This window comes from Lipophrys pholis (genome assembly GCF_963383615.2).
Source record: "Lipophrys pholis genome assembly, chromosome: 5".
NCBI classification, from domain to species: Eukaryota; Metazoa; Chordata; class Actinopteri; order Blenniiformes; family Blenniidae; genus Lipophrys; species Lipophrys pholis.
The window spans coordinates 28,408,237-28,434,224 of NC_137628.1; the positions used below are offsets into that span (position 1 = coordinate 28,408,237).

Below are 25,988 nucleotides of genomic sequence, written 5' to 3' on the forward strand. Positions count from 1 at the left end.
TTTTGTTTTGTTTTGTTTTGTTTTGATGCTTCCACGGATCTGCAAAGTCATTGATGTGATGTGCAATATAATGAACTCACAGATCCTGCTTTGGAACACGACAATGATAAAAAAAACAAAACCCAGATGGTTGAACTCTTCTTCAGCAGGAACAAGTTTTAATTTGTGAGTCCATCCATTTCCAAAGAACTCAGACCCAGTCAAGGCAGCAGCATCTATATTGTGTGTATTTATATACAGCTTGGCCTGTTTTTCTTTGTATGGTAGAATATTATTAACCTTTGCTGATGAAGCGATGCTCACAGGCAATGGCTCTTCTGAGCCGATGACCTTTAGAAAAGTAAGTCATGCAACACATGATTTAAAATTACAGGTTTCTGCGGTTTCATGTTGAGAAACATCACTTTTCAACTGTAGCACTCTTTGCCTGCACTTTCTTAGACCAGTGGTTCAATCTCTGCCCCACTGCTGGAACTGATTCCTTCTGGGAAGCAGGACAGGGCGAAGCAGAGCCACACATCCAGACTATTAAACAGATTTATCCTTGGGCCGTCAGATCATTAATCAACTGTTGACGTGGGCGACTGGTGGGGCGGCACGGCTTGGTTGGTGTGAGGTTGTCTACCAATCGGAAGGTTGCAGGTTTGTTTCCCATTTCCACCTGTCCATGTGCCGAAGTGTCCTTGGGCAAGATACTGAAACCCAAATTGCTTCCAATAGAATGACCCCAGCCTGCATTGGTGTGTGAATGTGTGTGTGAATGTGATGAACAAGTGAAATCCATCTACCACTGGTGGTTTAGCGTCTACATCTCATGCAATCCCGTTTCATATTTGTGTTATGTGTACAATTTGTCTACTTTGTTTGTTTGTTTTTTACACTTTAGAGAGCGACACCTGTAATTTCATATGTGACATAAAAGCTATTCGATTCGATTCAAATCGATTCGACCCCCCCCCCCCCCCCCCCCAATGCAGTCAAGTGTCTCTTCACTGGAAGTATGCGAGAGTTTAGGTTCAAGTGGGGTTAATGAGAGAGAGAGAGAGAGAGAGAGAGAGAGAGAGAGAGAGAGAGAGAGAGAGAGAGAGAGAGAGAGAGAGAGAGAGAGAGAGAGAGAGAGAGGTGTAAACAGCAACACATTGGGTGAGAACAGGGAAGCAGGCGCGCGGCGGCGGCGGCACGGGGACCCGCCGGAAGAAGCAGCGGCAGCAGCTTCAGCGCGAGAGTCGGACGCTCACCGACACCGGTGGCACGAGCGGCACCGAGGCGGCCAGCGGGGCGGAGAGCAGGAGGAGCAGGAGCAGGAGCAGCAGCAGGAGGAGGAGGAGGAGGAGGAGGAGGAGGAGGCACCTGCGCCGCCACTCGTTCTCCCTCGCCGCCTCCGTCGTCTCTCCCTCTCTGTCGTCTCTCTCCTCACCCCCTCGCTCCTCTCGGACCGCTTCCTCGTTAAGATGGCTGACCCAAACAGCGACGGAGAGGTACCGGAGAACGCGCGCGGCATCGCCCGCCAGGGAGCCCTCCGACAGAAGAACGTGCACGAGGTGAAGGACCACAAGTTCATTGCGCGCTTCTTCAAGCAACCCACCTTCTGCAGCCACTGCACGGACTTCATCTGGTGAGTGGAGACACACACACACACACACACACACACACACACACACACACACACACACACACACACACACACACACACACACACAGGTGATTCACTTGCTGCTGCGGCCGCACTCGGCCTGCCTCCACACTGACACCGCAGCGTTTCATTCATTGTCATTGTCATCAGAAACACCGCGGTGCGCCATCAGCCCTCCGGTCCTCCACAATGCGACAGCACCGGCGGGCCGGTGGGGGGTGGGGGGTGGGATGGGGGTTAGCGCATCAACCCCCTCCTCCTCCTCCGACTCCCACCTCTGGATGTGGAGGTCTGGTGGAGGAATGCTGCTGGAGACGCAGGGCCCCACTGCTGCTGTTGCAGTAGCAGCAGCAGCAGCAGCTGTGTGTGTTGATCAGTGTGTCCATGTGTGATTGCATGTATCTACAAGCTTGCGTCTTATAAGTCACTGCTTCTCCCCCCAAAACGTTCTCATCCCTGTCTTCTTGTCCACCACAGGGGCTTTGGGAAGCAGGGATTCCAGTGCCAAGGTAAGAGCAGTGGCTCATTCACAAATCCCTCTGCTGCATATGGCTGTGGGTGTGTGGACGGACGTTCACTGTCTGAGGGAGTGTTGCTGTGTGTTTGTGTTTGTTGTGTTGTGTTTTGGAGGGGAGGTCTGCACACTGTTAGACTGACCTGTTGGCTCCTCTGTTGACAGCACGTTGGTGTTGGCAGGCAGGTGTCAAACTCAGAGCAGGTGCTTGCCAGCAGTGATAAATGAGAGTGAGAACACTCCTCCCGAAGAGACAGTGTGAGACGTAAGAGAAGAAGAGTCGGTGGAGTGGTGAAAGCTGAGATGTCTGCTATTTGGCCGAGCAGAGACGGGAGGGAGGCGGGCAGACCAGGAAGTTAGACTCCTTGAGCTGTTTGCTCCCCCCTAACATCGAGCTTGACATCTGATTGGAGCTGTAAAATGGTGGGTTTGTGCGTAGGAGTGTGGTGATGTGTGTCTGTGGGCGGGCGGCCAGTCGTGGCGATGGTGATGATGGGTGGGTGGGCGTCTAGACACGGACCTCTGCACAAAATGGTCTCATAAACGGCCCCCTGCCGCAACGTAGTGGCTCCCAGCAATCACATACGTGCCACTGTGCTGCAGCAAATGTTGTTGTTCTGCTCCCAGTATCACTTCCTCTTCTTCACTGATTCTTCTTAGACACCCACCACAGCTCAGCTGGCTCCAGTCATGTGACCAGGTCTAGAGAGAAGACAGTTTCCTCCAGCAGCTGTTTGGCTTGAGCCTTCCCCAACTGGAGTAGTTGTGCAAAGTTGTGTCATTTTTATTTTTTGAGGGGTAAAATAAAAGAAATAAAAAAACCAACTCTCTCGTCTGCAGCTATGCTTGTAATCCAGGAAAATAATTGAAATACGACTTTGTACAACAATTGTGCAATGTTGCCCATTGGTACGTGTTCAGTTTTAGCCCTTGAGCATGTACACACACGGTGTACAAGTAGGTAGTGCTGTGGTCAGATCAGGTGTCGTCGCGGAGAGCTTCCAGCAGTTAACTGAAAACGGATAACTCTTAAATATATAGAAAGCCTCTTATGTAACAGACCCTGGGGGGGGGGGGGTGCTTGTGTAGAGTCGGTGACCAAAGTTTACAGGGAAGTTATGAAAAGTAGCTCATCTTACAAACCAACTGAAGTCAGCAACTTTGAAGGTCAGAGTTCAGGCGTCTTGATTATTTAACAATTTCAGCGGAAACTGACCCGAGAATGAATTGAGCTTCATCTGGTGGAGCTGCAGCAACAAAACACCTTTCAATAAGTTTCATTATTAACATTCAAGCAAAAAAAATTCTAAATCGTGTTATTTGCTTTTTTCAAATGTCAAGGCTTGATCATTTTTTCCCTTACTTTCCAATAGAAGTGGTTTGAAATGATTTGGATTAAAAAAAACAAAAAAACATGTCTCCTAATCAGCATGAGCAGTGAAATATCAACAGTGAAATGTCGTGCGTCTGCAGATTCTCAGTCGTCCAGCTTGTGTACTTATCTTGTTTCAGCACCAGAGTGCCTGAACTTTCTTTACATTTTTAGAGACATTAATCTCTTAACTGTTCAGTGAGAAGGTGTTTTTTTTTTTTTTTTTTTTAAACATTTTACACTGTTACTAGGCCTCTGTGATCAAACAGCTCAAAAGGTTGGTGCTGTACATTGATGATCCACGATTACAGTGAAACATAGGAAGTGAAAATGTGAGAAAGTTAAGCTGGATTAAGTAAATCCTCTAAGAGGTGAAAATGATAAAAGACGGGGTGGTTTTGTTGAGTGACGATCAGACTGAAACTCTATGCAGGAAGCAAATCTTCACCTTGGACACCCAGCAAGCAACGGTTTGGTCGTCTATCTTCTATACCTTCTAAACACAAGCTTAAAGCCTGTGCTTTTGCACACTGTGCGACTTTTGTCCGTCTCAGACAAATGAAGACAATCGCGAGGTAATCGTGGCAATATCCTTGTCTTGACCCGAAATCAGTCGTCCAGTCGTCGGGTTCCAGGGGGGCCGCTGTCATGGTCTTGCTACCAAATATAACCTGCGCTAAAATTCTGAGGGTGTCAGAAATCTTGGGGTGATTGTGGCGGCTGCTGCGACCAACCAAAGACGTGCTGATCAGGAGGAAACTAAACGCTAAAACCAAAATGGATGCTTCGCGGCTTCAATGGCAAAACGCGGCGAAAAAATCAACAAAAACTTTACTGGGATTTCCCTCGAAACACATGAATTCCACAAGGGCAAGGACTCTGCTCATGTTGGGATTTCGTGAATGGATGGCACACGTTAATCTTGCGCAATCACGTCGACTCACTTGGCTTCTGTCGCGTCCCAGGTTTATTAGATTCATGTCGTACAGTGTGGCAAGCTGTGAACTAAATAAGATTAAAATCACACGGTGTGTCGCGGGCATTAGGATCCCAACCTAAGACTGGAGCAGATCCCAGTTGACAGTGGGTGAAAGGTCAGGTACACCCTGGACCCAAACAAACAAAGGCATTTAGTTCAGACAAATATTTGTCAAATTGCTGACCACTGTCATTGTGCAGCACACGTTGTAACGTGGTTCATAGCCGGTGTGTTCAAACGATTCACAAAAAAACGCAAAGTGTATTTTAAGATCCCACAAAGCTTTGGGTTGGTCATTCACACACGTCTACATTTCAGCTCGGTTCATAAAGTTCATCATGTGCTGAAGTCACAACAAGCACGATAGTCGATTGTTGGTCCAACGACTGTCTGCTTTCCCCAAAACTACACTTTTGTTAAACATCCATCTGTTGACTCGGTGTAGAAACGATGATATCTGCTTGTGAGTTGCTCTTCATTCACATTTCTCTCCATTATTTTTTGACCCAACCTAAAACATCATGGATTACATGGAACAAAAACTGTGATTCTTAACCCCCCCCACACTTTTTCCTAAAGCTTAGCTTAAAATGACTTTTTCTTGTATTTGCAAACATCAAATTCCCCTAAAATCCACAATGGTTGCTGTGACATGCCAGTTTTGGTGACTTGTTGTTGTACGGTACCAGAAGCTTTCTGTTAGTATTTTTTGGGGCTATTTGGTGGCTGAATTTGAAAAAAATAGCGACGGGAATTCTATTGCGACACTGATTTTATGTAACCCGAGTGACTCTTGGTTTTTACTCTATCTTTTCACCACCGCTCGGTTCATTCAGGGATTTCCGTCCTCTTTAACCTAACGTGAGAGCAAAGCGGGGGAATCGTGAGCAGCTCACAGTGAGGACTGTGTGAACAGTGGCGTGCCCGTGGTTCAGAGGAATGCCAGACATGTGGTGTGGACTTGTTCTGACGTGCGGCGCTGACGGAGTGTTTCAGCAAAATACGTGTGTGTGTGTGTGTGTGTCTGTGTGTGTGTGTGACAAAGGCGTCTTCTGTGCATTGTGGGTGTGTTTGGATACCTGTTCTGCAGGTATTCAAAATCTTTATTTTTTTTTTTTCCCTGTCTTTCTTTTCTGCCTGTAGCTTTTCTCTCACTGTTGTTTATTTGTATTAGTCTGCAAATCTGAGTCCGCCAAAGGCGAAAAGAGGAAGTGAGTCTCATGTTGTTTCCTGCTCAAGAAAGAAAGAAATCTCTGAGCGGATATCGGGCCGAGACTTTCAGCCTAACTTCTTTGACTCATTGGATGACATTGGTAAAAGCCACATTAGCTTATTTCGTTCAGTTGAAATGAGTGATTATAAAATATTGATCTGAAGCAGTGAATGGAGGCGGAAAAGGAAGTGTTGGTGGGTCTTGGTACAAACTTTACTGCAAGTATTTTAACTGGTCATATTAACAGTAAAGCGTCAATGACGTTATGTGATTCTTCTTCCTGCTGAAGTCCTGCTGTTTATACAACTTATACGTTATAATACTATACTGGGATCCTGATATAGAAGCTGCTCCATGGAGTTCAGCCGTCACCAAATTAATGATTCACTTTTGTCCTGAAAAAGTCATTTGTTGTCCCGAAGTATGTTGTCTTTGCGTCGCGTGAGATTGGGTGATGTTTGTGAAAGGCTGGAGCTCAGAACATAAAACATCACTTTAGATTAGAGTCAGACTCTGGGAACAATCCTTGGACAGATTGGATCACCATCTGAGCATTGATCTGATGAGACAGCAGCGTGAGTTAGAGCCTGTGAAGACAATTACATTTCCATCTCGCTCTGCATCGGTTAGCGATGGCTGCTAGCTGGTGCTAGCTCGACGACTACTAGTGTCGCTCATCACTGGCTGCTGATTGTTTGGGGGCCTGGTGAAGCCAGCTCTGAGTCGGACCACATATCGTGTCAAATTCTTTGCTTTTTGGTGTATTCCTCTGCTTGCTGTCCTTCACCATTTCAAGACTCCATGAGTATAACTAATATGTAAATAGTAACTAGACTTCATGTGCACAGCCCAGGCTTACTGCTCCCGCAGTCTGTGTTTTAAAAAGTGTGTTGCTCCAACCAGCCAATCAGAAATCAAACCCTATATAGTGTCATCGGGGGTTTAGCCAATCCCAATCAAGGTAGGCCCTCCCTTTGACTCCTCCCACAGTCAGGCAGCTCTGCTCTGGCACATGGCACCACGAGAGGAAGTACTTCCTCCTCTTCCCAAGATGGGCATGTGTGGGCGGAGCCAGTCCAGCTCACACAGACACAGCAGATTCTGAATGCAGCCCCTATGATCCAATATTCAAATGGAGGAAAATCAAGGAGAAGCTGGATTTAGGGCGATAAACTTAGAATACAGTGTTTCTGGACCGAGACCCATGTGAAAGTGTTGAAAAGCGGGATAATATGACCCCTTTATAATTCAGTCACGTCGTCTAGGAAAAAAAAGTACAAAAATTTTATGTGTATTCAGGCTGTGATGAGCTGCATTGTCTCGTCAAAGTGAGGGAGAATTACAGCGTCTCAGGGTAAACGGTGTCCAATTGGCCTGAGTGTGAAACAGCCAGCAGCAACAACTGTCACTTATTGGTCAATATCCAAACACCTGAGTTTAATTTTGTGTTTTGCAGCAGTAGATTGATTATGTGCCAGTTTGTTTATTGTGATGCAGTCTGCTGCCTTGTGTTTGTGTCTGGATGGAAATACTGACGAATGATGCTTGTTTTACAAGAGGCCGTCACTCCAACATTTCTCCATTTGTCAACATTTGTTGACTGATGGCTCTGTAGCCCCGAATAGTGGTGGGCGGCTGTATGACAGTTAAGAGGACTTGCACATGAATGAAAAACTTAATTGGTTTATCGGACTATTGTTTTTACTGCCGTCTTGCAAGAGGGTGAACATTTAATCGTTAAGCTGACTTAAGTGTACACATCCCTGAGCAGTGGAAGCATATAGAAAGTGACTGCATTTCTGTGCTTGAGTGTCAACCTTTGTCAAATTAGTTTGAGCCCTTGATCCGGACCAAATTAGCATCAAATGATATAACTTTAGTTTTGTTTGTATTCAATTCTCTCCTTGTTTTTCTCTTTCTGTGAAACAGTGTCAAATGTCTGATGACTCATCCTGCACTGGAGGGCTTTTACTAATTCTGCATCCAATAGAAATACATATGCAGCTTTTCTGCCGTCTCCTCAACACACTCCCCCTGCTTTGAACTGTTTTCACAGCAAATACAGAATTGTGTCAGGGGGTCTTTAGCAGCTGTGGCAGTGGCTCAGTTGGTGGTGCGTCCTGTCTTCTGATCTCAATGTTCGATCCCCCATCTTTGCCTGTAAATGTGTCTTTCCTTGGGCGAGACACTAAAGCCCCATTGCTGCCGATGGTGTGTGAGCACTTTTCATGGCAGCCGTCACCATTGGTGTGTTTGAATGGGGGATGAATGTGACTGTTGATTCAGTGGAAATACGCTAAATAAGTAAAGTCCATTTACATCCATTCTACATTTACTATCTGGGAGAGGGTCCAGAAACTCTTAAAAAATGTATGAATATCAACAGTCTTGGAGAGCTGTTGCTCTGACGATCCTTTTTGAGATTGAACTCGCAATATAAAAAGGATTTTTGGGCACAGCTATTCATGCTATGAATGCAAGCCCAAGAGGTGGACTATGAGCAGATAATCTTCTATTAAATCAGTAACAGAATGCCTTTCTTTGCAGGCACAGTAATGAAACGTTTGCTGATGCTGTTGTTCTGCTAAATGTGCTGCCGACACCATATTGAATAACTGTAAAATACTATACAGACTCAGCTTAGTGCTCTTTTGCTCGTGTTAATTAAAGGGAAAAACAACCTTTGCCAACTGTGCAATAGCTCGATTTAAAGTCGATTCATTTGCTATTAAATTAAAGATCGGCACAGAGCGTAATCTATAAAGACCACAGAGTCCAAAACTTTGAGCACGATATTGGTTAAACTTTGAAACGGTGGAGTAAAATTTCAATCTACCGTGCTGTGGGCCTGGCCAAGTTATTGGTGTGTATAAACCTGTAGATAAACTGCTGAATGTAGATGCAGATCATAGTGAGGGTGTGATTAGCGTGTAGCTTGAGGGAGGGAATCTTGATTGCAGTCAGATTGGTTGTCTGGTGAACACAGCGAAATCTTAACTGTGTCTCCTAAATCTAATGCAGATGTTCAAAATGAAACGACGGACCAACGTCATGTTTTTAACAGATAATATTCTCATAAATTGTGCAAAATATAAAAATTTTACTCTTTCACTATGGTTTTATATGTACTAATATTTATATGTCTGTGGTTTTAAAATAGTTTTGTATACTTAACTATTTATTGATTTTAGACATTTCTACCTTTTAATGTAATCAAACATTTCTTTGGGTGGTTATTTTTTCCCTACCTTATTTAACTTCTTACTCTCTGTGTTTAATTGTATTCATATGCAATCATACATATCAATGTCAATATGTGTATTATTCCTTGTAGAAGTTTTTGTCAATCATTTGTGAAGCATTTTTTTTTTAGTCATGAGCTTAGAAACCGGATGCTTTAACAGTTTTGATTGGATGATAACGCTGCACGACGAGTGAGATGAGCAAAGGAAATCAAGCGTCATGGAAACATTCACCTGATTTCAAGCGAAGTCATTCAATTGGTGGGATCCTCCAATATCGAACGAATTGATCTGATAATGTCCATGTTGTGTCACGCCTATGATGATACTGGATGACTGCAGATTTTGTAGAACCGACTGACTCAAAACTCCAAAAGTGACTCCAGTGAAGTATTTTTTTTTTTTTCCCCCTCTGAGGATGTTTGGGATTTTCCCTGATCGGCTGCCTTCTCCTCACTGCTGATCTGAGTATAATGGCTACTGTCTTCTTGTTGGAACTATTGTACGTTGGGCTCCTAATTCTTCCAGTGACAGCATGAGACCAACTTATTTAGTTTCTCCAGAGACATGAACAGTTCAAGACGCTCTGTATAACAGAAAATGATCCTTCATTCCTTGAGGTGATGTGATCCCATACTTAAGCTATTTGTTTCGAGTAAAACACATCTATTGTTTTTTTTGTGTGTCCTCCATTTCAAACCCACCCCAGGTGCTTGCTGAAGGGCCAAACAATGGTGGCAATTATGGTGGAGACAAGCGGTGGCTTCGACTTTGCCCACTGAAATCCCCTTGTTTGTCGCTGGAATCTGTGACCTTGCAGTTACAAGCTTGCTTCTCCACACAAGTGTCCTTCAACCCTCGCTGGAGGGTACCAGACATGACGTCACAGCAGCAGCGTTGAACCTGATGATATTTTGTGTTTCCACACTTGGCATTCCCTGAAAATCTCAAATAGTGTCAGACTGTCAGTAATTTATTGGGACACACTTTCATGCGCAGATAAGAACCTCAGCGTGACGATTCTCTGCCTTAAATAAAAATAAAATAAGGGAGATGTGTCCAAATTGCTCTCAATAGAGGAGAAAGTGAAGGAGAAGCGTCCCATAACTCGATGAGGATTTTAATTTCTGAAAGAAATCTGCTGGCATGAATCGGAGGCTTTATTGAACATTTGTCTCAATTGTGTAAAATCATTGGCGAGGAATATTTTGCAGTTTCGATTGGTTCATTCGTCCCACTCGGTGTGTAATCGGCTCTTGACCTCGCTGTTGTAAATCAGACTGACTGTAAGTGTTCTCGGTAATGAATATATCTGAGGACCATTAGTGGGTTTGCTTGTTTTTTCTTACTTTTTTTTGAGGAACTGTGTATTTTTTTAAAATGCTTAACCGATGTGTGTTATTTTTGATTAGGGGTTATAAAACAGTCAGATCTGGGCTGTTTAACTACAGATGACAGTCGTCATAGCCTCACTGACTCTTAAGACTGCTGACATTCATCTGTAAAATGTTGGTTTGACAGATGTGGTGAGAAGGAATCTTATCGGTTCATGTCTGCGGTTCACTTTTCATCGTGATCATTGCCTGACGGGCGGTTGAAATAGTAGATCTGGCATCGATTGGATGACAGGCTCGCCGGTTTGAGATATTGATTGCAGGTACAGTGGTGTCACTGACGCTGAGAAAACAAACACATAGCTGCACAGTTCGGTGTGGCCACACGAGCACAGCCAGCACTGACCCGAATTCACCGCAAGGTAACTGGACTCGATCCAGAATGCGGTCGGCCCTGAAGTGTCGGTTGTTCTAACTCGACAGCCTGTCGAGAAGGTGCTGTCGGCTTTTAGAGAGCCCTCCAGGTGCAGGGCTACTTTTTATTTTTATTTTTTGGAGGATGGAATTGTGATTGTGCGAGTCTCCGTCTGTGGCTTGCGGACTGTTACTCTTCCAAGATGGTGGAATTTCCCAGCGCGCCTCCTGTTGATGTGAAACTGTCGTCCCGCTGTCGTCCTGCTTGGCTTTTTCGCAGGGATCTTTTTTGGAGGGGCTCTGATTTGCCGCCAACGCCGTCAATCACACGGAATGGGGCGGTGTGCGTGGACTCCACTGAAGGGGGGGGGGGGGTTTAGCCTGGTTGCTAGGCAACAGAGCAGAGACCTCCTCGCCAGGTCACTAGGCCTGTCTTTCAGTATTGTGTATGTGTGTCCGTGTTTAAGAGTGTGTGTATGTGAGAGAGACGGACGATATTTATGGACAAAAAGCTTTAAAGTGCAGCGGCATTCTTCGCCGTTTTCTGCCGCGCCGCTTCTCTCGCTCTCTCTTTCTGACATGCTGCAAACACACAACTGAATCTCCACCCCCTCACATTGCCTCAAACCCAGCTGTGCCCCCATCCCTTCCTGCCCACACACACACATGTCTGCTTCCATCTTTACGAGGACCCTCATTGGCATAATGCATACCCGAATCCCCCATGCCAACGCGGAGCTGCCGAACGCCGGCTTTTACCCGTAGTTGAACTTTCACATCGTCACTGAACCGTCAAACGGCTCCTTGAAGCTTCTTTCAGTCAGAACATCCTCTTCCCTCATATCTGGTTCTTGGAGAGAGAGAGACACACACTCTTCAGTTTCTTATCGTCCTCTCTCATTCTCCGTCTCGTTTCTCTTCTTAGTTTGTCCCTTTTCTTCCCTCTGGTCACAGTTTGCTGGCTCATCTGTATTGTGCAGGGCTGCAAATTGACGGAGTTCAACTGATTTGCACTGCAAGACGCTGTTCCGCCTCTTTCTTGGTCAAAAATCAGCCCGTCTACAAATAAACGTACAATCATGAACGCTCGGCTTAACTGCTCGAAAACCTGCACTAAATGCCTCCAGTTGCCACAGAGCCTCATGAAAATATAATGAAGGTGAATAATTAAGATTAAAGCAGAGCGTAATGTCACCCTACAGGTGTGCCCGTGTGCGCTTTTTTTTTTTTTTTTTTTTTCTTTATAGATGAAGCTCGTCAGTGTTTTGTGTGACTATGTTCCATAATCGTCTCACGCTTTTTGTAAAAATGTGAACTGTATTGGTGTCTTAAATCCATTTTTAGTGAATATTCCCTGTTATTGTGAAATGGATTAAACCAGCACTGTGCAGGGCTTTTAATGTAAAAAATACACTCGTGATACGAGGCTAAACCACAAAGTCAGGCTGCTGTAAAGAGAGTGTGTCACCCGAAACTGCCCGTTTTTATCTAAATGGAGTTTTAGTGTTGGCCGTGTTCATGTCATTGTGGTTAGCATGTGACTGATCAAAATTTAAAGGCCTAGATTTCACTTTATGTATACCCGACCCAGAGGGGAGGCAGACTCTCTGATGCCTTTCTTATGACTCAGTTGTTCATTTTAAAGCACATTTATCCACGTTTAGCTCCGTCGCTCCATGTCTGCTGAATCAGCACCGGATCTGTTCAAACAAAATTCACTTTCATTATCAGATTACTTAATCCAGGTTTCTGACGTAACTGTTATCTAAAAGTTATCATAACGTTCAGGGTGATATCTTTCCTTTTCTGTATGACAAACTCCACAACTGCTTAGTAAGTAAGAAAAAGGATGGGGAAGAATTAATCAAATTAAACATGTTTACAATCTTTCTTCTTTTTCTTTAAACCTCCATTGTATGTTTTTAATGTTCTTCGGGCATTTGAAATGGCATTTATGCAGTTCTGCACAAATGATAAACCTAAATGCTTCTCGAAATACTAAAAGGTTAATTATTGATACTCCTATATAATGTACCACTTCATTCAATTTAGGGTCGCCCGGTGCTTTAGCGTATCGCGGCTCGCTACGGGGGAATTCAAGTTACACCCTGGATAGGTCACCAGTCCATAAAAGGACAAACACAGAGAAAAACACACACACACACACACACATTACCAGGCCACAGTTACATTTGTGTTTGAAGAGTCTCCAAACGAACACCTTGAATAGTGTATTTATTGCACTTTAGACCAATCACAAGAGCTTATGGATTTAACCCATCAGCCATCAAGTGGCTGTGAGGTTGGCCTTTGCGATGCCTGAGCAACGAGTGAGTGACGCATTTGGTTGACACTTGTAACCTACTGTTATTCCCACGTCTATATTAGCACCTTCACCACATGTAATATCACTGTAATAATGAACAAAGGTATGAGGCGTTGCAGAGTTTTCTCGTATTGTGATGGTTGTGTGTCGAGTTCTGCCTGAATGCATTCAGAACTGCATCCCACACACAGCTGTGCTTGCAGGGGAGGATGCTGGATATTAATTGTGACTGTTATAGCTGTGAATTTAGCAAGGAGCAGTGGCGGCCGAGAGGTTAGGGAAGCCAACTTGAGACCAGACGTTCACTGGTCTGAATCCTACTGTTGACATCAGGGGGAGGGCGTCCAGAGTAGAATCCTGTGCCAAATCATGTCACATGGTCCCCTGTGGCCCTGATTTGAGGAGCTGAAAGAAGAAGAAGATATAATGAGAAAAGGCATGAATTTAACACTGATGCCAAAATAAAATGTGTTTTTCATGATTTGGTTAGAGCTACAAAAATGGAAGGATGCTTTTTTGGGGGGATATTTTACGTCATTACAGTCAGTTTAAAATTAAAATGTTATTTACTGTAATTTCCAGCTACTTTTTTTACACGCTTTGAATCCTGCCGCTCAAACGATGACTCGGCTAATTTATGGGATTTTACAGATGAAAGAGCTTCATGCCACCGAAACATGGGTGATGCGTTCAGGTGCATCACGTAACTCTGAACTTTCTTTTTGTTCTTTTTTTTTTTATATTAAATTGGTGGGTGCGGCTTATATTCAGGAGTGCTCAATGGTCTGGAAATTACATTAGACATTATCCCGTTCATTTTCTCTTAAGTGTAGACACCTTTAAAGTCAAACGTCAGATGTGCTTTCAGAAAAGAAGTTTTTACTTGTCCCAGCACGCGCTCTCGGGTGAGGACTCCATTCTGAACTGCCAGGCAGAACTCATCTTAACAAAGACTTGAACTTAAGATTTCTGTACATGTTTGGCTCTTTTTTGTGTACTTAAGGGGGGATAACATACATACAGAGCATGACCATGAGTACTTAATAATACAATTACAATTTTTCAAAGCATCAGCAATAAAGATTTGCTATATTGTTTTTCTCAAGCATGAAATCTCCTACAAACTTCCTAAAACTGTCAAGCCCAGTAAGAATGTGATTTCCATTTTAAGCATAAATATTTTTCTTACCACGATCCAATTTACCCCAACACACATGGCAGTTATGGACGTTATTTTGCAGTTTTTTTCCATTTCATGACTACAGTTCCTACATTTGGGTGTCCGTTTACACCACAGCAGAACAGTCACGAGAAACACAACTTTTTTGAAAACGCTTCAACTTCATTTAAAAGGAAGAAGAAACAACTTTTTTGAAATGCGACAATTGCTCCTCTGCACCACGCCCGTGGTAAATAGTTCTTCTGCACATGCTTGAACAGATGGACAACAATAACAACGTTTGTCTCCAGACTGTCTTGACTCCCAGTCTATATTCTCCTGGGACTTGGTAGTTTTACCTTTAAAGGTCTCTTTATTTATTATCATTATTAAGATTTTTGCCTCAAATCCACACCAAGCTTTACCAGTTTGAACCAGAATCTGACCCAGAAAGAGAAGCTCCTGAAAAAGTTCAGACTCTGGATGTTTCAGAATGATTGTTTAAACATATTAAGTGTCTGAATATGTTACTTAGTTTTGTCGTATGTTTTGTCACAGTTACTACCAAGCAGCCTACGGTAGCGCCTGCTAACTAAGCCCTCCACATTGGGCACACAATTGTATGCATACTTCTCTCTGGGCTCACTTCCGTTCCATATTGTAACGCAACGATCCTGAAAACATCTTCTGGTGGCAGCGTTGTCCTTTCCTAAAGTAGTTTGTGTTTCACTCCAGGAGTTCTGAGCCCTCTGGCTCTTTATTTGCTTTTAAATTGTGATTGTTCAGACGGGAAGATGGTGGATCTCCTCACACAAGCACCCAGTAGGCTGTGGCGCAGCGCCGTCGGAGCGCACTGCTGTGGATGACGATTTTGACGTCACGCGGACTCTGCAGACAGGGACCCTATGAATTATCTTATGTTGAATGTCTCCTGGTATTAATTACACTACCAGTGGGGGGCAACGGGAGAGCCTACCGTGACTGTGATTGTTCAATGCCCTCTACGATTTATGATTCGCTCACTGGTGCTCTTGTCCTCTAAAAAGTGGAAAAAGCGAGTGAGAGGGATGACACTTTTTAATTTTTTTTTAACTTCTGGGTCCTCATCCCCAGGTAGAAGAACCCATATTACCGTCAGAAAACTATTAGAAAGGGAATTTCGCATAGTATGGCCCCTTTAATGGAAAAACATTGTCCGTCTACACCTCATTCAGCATTTCTGTGTAAACAGACATCGCTGACAAAACGTTGAGTAACTGTGAAACTTTTCTGAAATTAAAATTCAAAAACGCTCATGATCATTTCCCCCACATTTTAGTGACTTTGAGTTCAGGCCTGTTTCACCAAGTTCATTAAGTCTTGCAAAAACACCAGATTCATTACATCTTTTCTGTAAGAACTCCCTTGATTTTTTTTTTCCTCTGCATGTCGTTTGGCAAAAATGGACTTTTTAAGTATTTTTAATGAATCTGAACGATGAGAGTCGTCCGGGATGCGTCTGAAAGACGCTATAGCTCTTCTGGTAGAAACGGTAGGAAATGGATCACACCGCGTCTCTAGGGAAAAGAAAAACATTGTTCAACTTTTCAATATATACTTACAGCCAGTTTTGCTTCTGTCACTGTCATTAATCTAAAAAAAAATCTCCCCATTTCTCCTCCTTCATTGATTCCCTGATTTAAGAGGTTAGTGTGAGGCGATATCGGACCACTTTTATGTTCCAGTGGATTAGTATCGGTCTGGAGTCCTCAGTAAACTGTTCAGCTGGTGTATTTCACTGAAATCCTTTATAGACCTGAGAACAATCGGCTGTAAAAGAACAAGTTATTTCTTAATTATCTCCTAACATGCCTGTTGTCGCTTCTGAAATGTGAATATTTTGTGGTGTTCTTACTCCTTTGTGACTTCTGAATGTGGAGTGCTGTTGGGACTGACTGAGATGGTTAACGCTCCTGGCAAAAGTGTTATTTCACCAAATAATCAGCCGATTGTCAATGTTTATCACCAAATCTAATCTGTTTTGTCCTTTTTAACCGCTAGTCAGCAAGCATCCGGAGATCTCGAGCATTTTTCTGTCCTTCCACTGTCCCTATAAAAGGATTTATTTAATTACTGGGTGGATGTGCTATATTAGGCAGAGTGTATAAAGGGTGTTTATTTCAGTCGCTCACTCTGCCGAATGGTTTCAAGCAGCGAGCAGGAAGCCTGCAGTCAGACCACCAGGTACAGAGCCGGCTGCCATTTGAAGCTGTGGGAAGTTTCCTGCGGCAGCTTTAATTTTATGTGGCGTGATTATGAGACGTCCCAGCACGCCACGATTTCCTGCAAAAACATCCAAACAGAAGAGATGAACCTAAATATAGACTTCCACAGCAAAGAGGGAACGAATGTGAACTGCTGAAATACGAGTGGACTATTGTGCGGTGACTAATGCTGTCTAATTGACATATTGATTCATTGCTGTTGCTTTTGTGTCACTGAAAGGAGTTTGATATTCACTTTTTTTTTTGTTTGTTTGTTTCCTCTCTCTCTCTCTCTCTCTCTCTCTCTCTCTCTCTCTCTCTCTCTCTCTCTCTCTCTCTCTCCCCCACCAGTGTGCTGTTTTGTGGTCCATAAGCGCTGTCATGAATTCGTTACCTTTTCCTGTCCGGGGGCCGACAAAGGACCTGCCTCCGATGTAAGTAAAGAAAATCCGCACAAGAACATGGAGAATATCAGGTTTTCTGGCAATCTACAAGCTGTGTCCTCATCAGCACCCGGCCACTGGCCAAAATGCGGGTGAATTAGTGAAGTGGTGGGTGAGTTTGCCCAGTCCATGGGCAGTTTGGACACCAGAGCTCAACTGAGACATTCAGCCGACCGGTTGTTGGCAAAAACGTATCTGAGCTGCTCTGAATCTGCCCAAAGTCGGGAGTCATTTCTGAGTCTTGAAAATCCCTGAAAAAGAATAAATTGTTCACAGGATGATCCATTCTTTTTTTTGTGAGGACAATATTGTATTAACTTTGAACTTTTATAACAAAGACGAAAACAGAACGAACATGACAAACGCTCGAATACAGATGAGTTAAAGGAGGGAAAACAGGAATTTGAGAATTTGCTCGTTAGATGACTAAATGCATAGTTTAGGCAGGGAACAAAAAATCACCTTCAGCTATGCCACTTTATATCAAAACACCCTTCCTGTACCAGATCTGCTTTCTCGCCTGGCAGGCAATTTTAGGAATGGTGCCCATAACTTATCAAACAGCTTTTCATTTCCTTGTCATGTTGAACTTCAATGTTCCATTAGCAGAACCTTAAAAAGCTCCCCGTACCACTCGTTCATCGACGCTGGTTTAGATTTTACCCAAAAGAACTCATCTTGCTAGAAGAGAAAGTTTGTTAAAAGGTTTGTGTTGGATATTTGGGAAAAAAAAGAAAAAAAAAGCCCCTCATGTGATGGTTCAAGAGAAACAACCCAGGATATTTTTGTTAAAAATTGCGCTGATTGGTTCTGTGACTTCTACGCAAAACTGAAGTACCAGGAGGAAACTCCACATGTAAGAACCCACTGCACTTTGTACAAAGGGGAGTAACCCCAGAATAAAAAGTAGGGGTTTGAAGAGATACGCTGCACCCTGCGAAGTATCCTGTACTCTCTGAAAGAACCCCGTCGACCTCTCCCGCAGCCTGAACTTGGCCTCTTCTCCAAACCCGACCTCGAGGTCTTCCTCCCACAAACTTATGATTCTGTCAATGCTTGATATGTTGGGGGTAAGTAATTTGTTGTAGAAGTGGGACATCATTTTTTTTATTCCAAATGAATCATAATCCAAAGGGATGATCAATTCTGATAACGTTATAACATTAATAACAACCAACAACATCATAATGGTCCTAATACCTGCCACCAGTATAACAATTATTGCTTTTTTTAATGTATTAAAGCCCATCATGAAATAAAGTGCCAATAGTGTAATTAGTGATTACATTATTGAAGTGGCATTTAAAAATAAAAAATAAACTTTCAAAATGCAATAACTGCAGTGAGGAATGTTATAATACTACATAAGTAGAACACTATTTCTTGGAAAAAGAAATTTGTTTTATGCAGTTTGCTGATCAAAAATAGGTATAGTGGATGGGATAGTCCTGATATACGATGCAGGACTCTCAATCACGGTTACAAAACATCTTTTTCTATTTTATTAGTCTCTCGGCTTTATTACATTCAGAAAGACCACATTTGTTATGTTAATGGTTATTACACTGTAGGTGTTTTTTAAATGTGCAAATTCACTCTTCTCTGTTCTACAAAATGCTAAGAGTGTTAAGATTTTGGAAGTTTATTAGATCAAATCAACATCTGTCAAAATAGTCGATGGAGGTTTGTTTTCGTCATTAACTGAAGTCGAAGGCATAAACCTGTTAGAAGTGATCAGACTTGGCTCCAGATCAGTCGTCTTCAATAGGGGCTCCATGGAGGGACAGCAAGGGGGGGACCTTACATTTTTAATTGTTTTTAAATAATGAACACAGCGATGCATACCGCAGTGTTATTTGGAAGGACATTTATTATTAAAATAAGACTGATAAATGAAGAATCATCACATCAGCCACAGCAACCTGCTGACACCATGATATCAGTAAGCCATGTGAGCCATGTGCATGATGGTCAGGCTGATGAGTTGAATGCACTTACTGAAGTCGACCACTGTTGGTGTCTATTTTGCTGCGTTACGCCAGGTTGGTGTGTCTTTGATAGCACACTGGTGCAGGCGAGCAGGTTTGCAGACACAGTTGAGTAAATCTCATGTCCGAACAAATGAGATTTTCTCATATAGAAAATTAGAATTTCTCTTCCACCGTCCACTGTGGCTAGTTGACCAAGTCTTTCATTTCCAACACTGGTAAAAAACTTTTGAGGCTGCATCCTTAGAATGCTGCATTTGAAGGCTCATTATTTAAGTTGCAGGAGGCAAACCGATTCCAATGACCCCTTCATTGAATTACAGCCCACAGATGTGTCCTCCAATTCCAAGACAATGAGACCTCCGACGGGTGTGTCCTTTAAAGACTCACAGTGTTACGTAAGAAAACAATTGTAGGTGACTTTCCATTCCTAACTGGCTTTTGTCGTGAGCGGCGACCGCCATTAATCTGTGGAAGAAGCCCCTGAACTTGACTTGATCCAGAAGACAGGAAAACACTTTCAGTTTCGTCTCTCACCTTAATGGAATTCACCAAGTGAATAAATCACAAATCGGCATGGATGCACGTCATTTCATTGAGGTTGAGAGATGTATCTCGAGCTCTCAGAACTGAAGTGTCACCAGAAATAAAAGCGTTTTGCCCATTTTCAATTCCCCATATTAAGGGACTGACGCCATAGTTGCTAGGCGACCAGTGTGCCAGTTCATGATGCAACCATGAGGCTGGAAATGCTCCGCGGACCCTCTCTTTCTCTCAGCTTCACCCCACAGACCACCCAGGCCTGGAAGGGTGCAGCCCAGTGATTGAGACGTGGCTCCCTGAAGCAAATCACTGGTGTCCAGGTTCAATATTTTGTGTTGGATCTGATGGATGATGTCAGTTTTGGGCTTTGGTGTGTGTTCATGAGCACACGTACAGAAACACACAGACACAGATGTCACCTTTCGGCCTCTGTTCTGCTGACATGTCGGCCCCAAAACCCATTAAGACACAGCGGTAAAGGGAAAATGTGCTGCTTGGCTGCCTCGGCTTAATGAGCCGATGGCTCTCGTTCACTTACGCACACTCCTCCAGTGAGTCGGTGTGGCATCGGAAGTCACTTGACTGATGTTTATTAATCTCTAACTCCTCTGTTTGTCCTTTGTTCTTTATTCACAAAGCGAAAAACGAAAGAAGTTACAGTATTTGGGTGCCGTAAAAATGATCTTTTCATACAATGGGTACTTAAAATGCACTTTTTGTGCCACTTAAGACAACATTTCAGGGTTTTAACTGGAGGGGTGTCAACTTTTCTTCACTTAGTAAGTCCCTCACTGCTATCAAAACTAGCAGTTTAATTCAAGTTTAGTTGTTTAGGTGTGAATCTCTCTGCTGACATGTTCCTATTTGTGGGTCCCTGAGCAGTGAAGGACGGGTTGAATGCAGAGAAGTAACTTCCCCAAAAGGATTAATAAATAAAGTATGCTTCCTTTATTCTTCTACACAGTGTACATATTCACAGTGACTGGATGTGCGAATGGACTTTTATTCAAAGGTTTTGATATGGAGCCAAATGTAGGTAAATAATCCTTGATTAGACCAGAGTGCCGTTTAAAAATTCATTAATGGTCCACAATTGAAGCTTGGAACCACTAATGACATATCGGTAAATATGCTGGGGCCCAAACCTCAGTGAGCTTTTAATAGTGATCATTAAAAAGTCTGTTCCGCCTGCAGTACGACTGTTCAATCACAGACGAGATCCACCAGCATGTCACACATTTGTAACGTCTGCAGTCAAAAACAGTCGTTTTGCAGTTTCACTCGGTGGTGACATATTTTGTGACAAATGCACAGCCATCAAATCAAAATAAATCCAGGCTGTCTAAATAAAATTGCTCTCATAAGCTTTATGACGGCCCCTTCAACATTGTGCTGGTGCTCAAATGCCAGATTCCTGCAGAAGCGGGTTTTTCCCGATTCGGCTTTGAGGAAGTGATCTGGCCTGCAGAGCGCTCTGACATCATTCCCGTCTTTGCGATTCACTGGAAGCCAGAACTCATCACTCGAGTGTCCAACCCTCGCTAATATGATTCTAGCTGAATGGGAGCCAACCTCTGTGGCCAGTTTCCCAAAATGATATAAAGCCCCGTCCCAGAAGAGTGGAATTGTTGTGCTTTTGAACGGCTATAAACTTTTTTTTCTGCTGTGAGACGATGAGCAGCAGCAGTTTATCTCACGGATCACCTAAAGATCTGCATTTTTAAACGCCTCTGGAGGTTCTAAACATTTTGCTTTCCGTGAGCTTTAAAATCCCACCTTAAAAGGGCAACGGGGAACACCCGAAGCTGCAGTTTTAAATCTTTAAAGAAGCCCGCACAGATGTAGGAACCCCCCAGAGATGACCTTCTTGCTGGTTTTAACAGGCGACAACACAGCACACCTGTCCTGGCTTCCCTCCCTGTCTGCTTTAGAATTGATTTTAAGATTTTGCTGATTACTTTTAAAGCTCTTCATGGTTGCCCAGTTATATTACTGACCTGCTGACCCAATACAAGCCTGCTCGCAGCCTTCTGGTCATCCCAAAGTCAAAACTTAAATGTAAGGGTGGCCGTGCTTCTCCACCAGGAGCCCTGGACTTAAGAATGACATATCCGAGGAGATGCGGCAGGCAGAATCAGTGACTTTTAAATCTCTTTAAAAAAAAAAAAGACGCTTTTATAGACTCGCTTTTAATTGAAACCTCCATTTTTAATAAAAAACTGCCCCTTTTATCTTTTTACATGCTCTCTCTTTAAGCCACCGAGGCCACTGGTTTTTTGTCGCTAATAATAATTTTTGTCGATAATCTTCCATCTGTTTTATGACTGCTTGTCCGTCTGTTTGATTGCTCATCTCCTCTCTCGCCTGACTGTTTTGTTTGTGTTTTTACTGTAAAGCACTTTGCTCAACATGTGTTCTGAAAAGTGCTATGTGAATAAAGTTATTATTATCATCATTATTGTATTATAATACCGCCGTCAACGGCCTCCTCTCTCCGTTTCTGCAGGATCCCCGCAGTAAACACAAGTTCAAGGTCCACACGTACTCCAGCCCCACCTTCTGCGACCACTGCGGCTCCCTGCTCTACGGGCTGATACACCAGGGCATGAAGTGTGACCGTACGTACGCAAATATCTGTGTATGTGTGTGACTCTATGCAAGTGCAGGAGACGGTTAATCATTTTAGAAACGTACCAAACATCTGGGATGTTTTTCTTTCCTCTGTAAACCAAGTTTAATGTAATGTTCCTGCAGCATGTTTGCTTTGTATTTAAATAAGTTGTAACGATAAGATTGTTTCTATTGTTTCTCCGTTTCTTTATTTTTTTTGCACATTATACTGAGATCTTTATAATCGGCCAGAAAAATGACACAGGCACAGAGAGAACATGCAGATTCCCCATAGAAACCATGAAGATTCACATCGCTATGAGCAGACGGAACCAACCATAATATATAAATAGGATTGAAAAGCCAGACTTTGTTTCATTCATTAGCAAAACTATATTAAAGCCAGTTTAAATGGTTGAAATAATCCCAGAGTACATAAAGTAAAGTCTGTCCTAACTTGAAGTTTTTAAAAATGTACACAAGTGTTGAATGAAAAAAGAAAAAAAAAGGGACTTCAGTTGTCTTTAACTTTTAAAACTATAACATTGACGTCTGTCAAGTTTTGGACTGGTTCAGTGCATCGCTGCTCTTGTTGGGTGTTTCCGGTCTGCCATGGTTAGTGGGAGTGGACGCTGTCCTGAGTGGTCCAGTTCACCACACCTGTTCAAACTGCTGCAGAAATAAGGTTTTGATTGACTGGTCATAATGTTCTGGCCCATTGGTTTATCCATCCATCCATCTTCTCCCGCTCATCCGTTTCCGGGTCATTGCACCGATTAAGAACCTTTCCTGCGGGTGGTGAGCCCACAGGAAGGTGGCGCCTGGCCTGGGACATGAACCCTCCACCTTGAGATTGAGAGTCTTATGCTCGACCAACTGAGCCGGCCGGCGGCCCCCATTGAATCCACATTTTGACACAAAAGGTTTATATCTGTTATCTACATATTTTCTGGAAACCTGCACTTTAATGACTCGTCTTTGAATTCCTTTACTTGTGTCACCATTCGTCTGATGTTGGCAGCAAAGACACAAACAGGAAGTGCCCGGCGTTATATAGTGGGCAGACGTTTCCTCATTGTGCCTGTGTTCAGCATTTGGTGTTGGACGGACTTTGACTTGCCTCTTCCTTTATGAAAATGAGTCCCCACTTTTCACACAGAGTCCTCGACTGGTAGTTCAGTTGTCTACTGATAATGTGCAAATACATGAAGAAGATCTGAGTTTGTCAGATTTTATTCATTTAACTGATTGTTTCTGTCTTAAAACTTGTAGGAGACTAAATAATCCACTTCCGTCCAATAGAAATATCCAGGAAAATGTTCTCTGAAGCCAAAGTGATGCATCAGCAGTGTGCGTTAACTAAACTCTATTATTAGGATGACTGAAGCCCGTTTCAAAGTTCATCTGGACATTTGGCGGTTGTTTTGAGAGATACTAAAAAAAAAAAACAACCCCAAAAAACCTGTGAGCCTCTCCTCTCAGACTTTTAGTTTTGGTCTGCACTGGGTTGTTACTGTGCCACATCAAACACTTGTTTATATCTGTGCCATCCCTCCTTGGAGTGCATCAAGTTTTAATGGTTTGCTGGCGCGGAGTGGCCCCGGGTGAATAAATTACATAAATGAATGATGCGTTTTACTAAGATACAAATAAAATCATGGAGAAGAAATTATCAGATGACACTGTTTTCCCAATATGCAGAGGGAAAACATACAGACAGCAATAACTTCTCACTTTCCACCTCTGCAGACCCTCAACCTGTGCTGCTGTGCGTCAGAGCAGCCTGCCATCTAGTGGGCAGGCTGAGCAACGACAAGAGGCTCCTGTTTTCACAGCTCAACTGCAGAAATTAGTGATTTGTTTTCTTTACTATCGTCAGGTTGACTTTATACCATTAAAAGTGCATGTCAAACTGTGATATCACCACTAGTTTGTATAAGACACTAAGAATAGAAGCTTTAGTATTTTTCTAGGTTTTTTTTTTTGTTTTTGCATGCGTGCACCTCTCTTTGCATCACTTGGTTGTTTTTACTCAGCTCCTAGATTCCAGTCAGTGGGATCATGACGATGGTTACTACAGTTAGTAGTTTTACAAATTTTTTTTTTTTTTGGGGAGATTTCACAGCTTTTAATGGCCCATTAATTTTAAAGATGTTTTTTCAATACAAATAGATTAACCCCTCCTTATAAAACGATCGTTAAAATATACTATAATTGGACCATTTTCACATCACAATCTCCTTTTCTTTTCTTTTTTTTTTCTAGTGTTTCTGATGTGATGACTCATCCCCATCGCCTGGGGGTGTTGTCTCCTTCTGCATCCAATAGAAATGTTTTCTTAAAGTTCCTTGTCCTTCTCTTGTCATTGGGATGAATCTGCACTCCGTCTCGGTGTCTCTGTGTCTCGTCTGCAGCAGCACAAGCTCCTTATATCCACTGCAACTGTTGGGGGGTGTGTCACACACAGTCACAGCTATTGGCTACTGAATATATAATCGACAGGCCCCCTCCCACTATTATGTTCTGAATACTAGTAAATAGGCAGAATCAATAACCGCTGACATTTCCTTCAGAGCAGATAACTGGAGTTTGGTATAAAGATTTTGAAAAATGATATTTAAATTCTTTGGGTTCTTATTGACGCTTTCTGCAGAGTGAAGTAATGATTGTTCTTTCATGTTGTAAATATTTACTTGATTTGTTGCAGATAGTTCTCTTATTTCTGATTTCCCATTTCCATTGATTTTATTTGTGCTATTTTATTTTCTTTCTCTTTGAATTCTCTTCCTGTATGCAAAGTTTAATGCGTCTAAATTTTGCACTGACTGTTTGGGATTTTTTTTTCATTGGGTTTCTGCAGCGTTATTTAAATTCAGGCTCTGAACATTTCAGTTTGAATGAAGGAAATCCATAACCAAAGATGTTTATCATATATTCTCGTAATGAGAAGGAATCCATATATTAACTCCTTAACAGATTATTGCAAATTCACCCCAAACAACTTTTACATTCTACATTGACTTGCATAACTCTCTGCTATAGTGCTATAATTAACAATCCCCACTTAATTTAACTCTTTACAGTTACAGCGACATAAAACATGTAAACGAATAGAAAGAAAACTTGGCTCATCAGCAAACAAACTCAAAAACCCAAACTGCTTCCGATGAACAACAAAGACTGAATTGTGAAGGAGGAACTACCCAATAGTGAAATTAGTGCAAAATCCATCATATAGCAAACATTATGCAAAGCTTAGTTGCACCAACCTGACAAATTCTTTCCAACTTAGAAAATGGCTCCGTTATTTGTGCGGGAATTTTCTCTTTCAAACTTCTCGTCCGCATTGTTTCCAGTGTGTCCGCACAATGTTCACAATGTGACAAAACTCTAATGAATCAGTCGCTTTGCCTTGTCAAATATTTTCTCCACACGTGTCCAAATATATGCAGTTCTATAACCGAATGCAAATTTGCATGAAAAATACCTTCATTTTTGTCCCAATTAAAGACTAAAGCGGACATGTGCCCAATGTGTTGCATTATAACTGTTGGGACAGTGACGATGTCGGAATAAAAGTGTAATAAATGGGCTTCTGCTGATTCCACCTCATTATTTTAATCCCACAGGCTCTCGGGCAATCGAGCCTCGAAAGCTTCATTTTGTGAGTGCGGCTGGTTGTTGACTTCTGACTCCAGGAAATTAATTTAAAAAGGTTTAATCCCAAAGCAGCAAATAGGTTTAACAGAAAAACAAACCCTTGAATATACCCTCGGCTACCTCTCATGAAATCGCATATTTAGAGGATTTGATGCGATTTCCTTTTCGTGGCTTATTTATTCTTTATTTTTTTAACCACCTGTGAAGCTGCTCAGGGTGTGCGGGGAGAGCTGAGGTCAATCCCAGTCATCCTAAAATTCACATGAAAGGTAAATTTAGAGACACTGATTGACCCAGTAAGCATCTTTTTTGGGC

General features: G+C 42.7%; 1 protein-coding gene across 3 annotated transcripts in view; it reads left to right on the plus strand.

Moving 5' to 3' along the window:
* The first annotated feature begins 1,099 nt into the window (after nucleotides 1–1,099).
* LOC308109910 (protein kinase C beta type-like) overlaps nucleotides 1,100–25,988 on the plus strand; it is a 32,653-nt gene continuing 7,764 nt past the window's right edge. For 2 of the 3 annotated variants that reach the window (XM_080463758.1, XM_080463759.1), the window contains exons 1-4: nucleotides 1,100–1,615; nucleotides 2,111–2,142; nucleotides 16,781–16,863; nucleotides 21,910–22,021. In XM_080463758.1, coding sequence (XP_080319884.1) covers nucleotides 1,452–1,615; nucleotides 2,111–2,142; nucleotides 16,781–16,863; nucleotides 21,910–22,021 — 391 coding nt within the window. In that variant the 5' untranslated portion in view covers nucleotides 1,100–1,451. The remainder of the gene's footprint in view (nucleotides 1,616–2,110; nucleotides 2,143–16,780; nucleotides 16,864–21,909; nucleotides 22,022–25,988) is intronic. The other variant, XM_080463760.1, reaches the window with a different exon arrangement.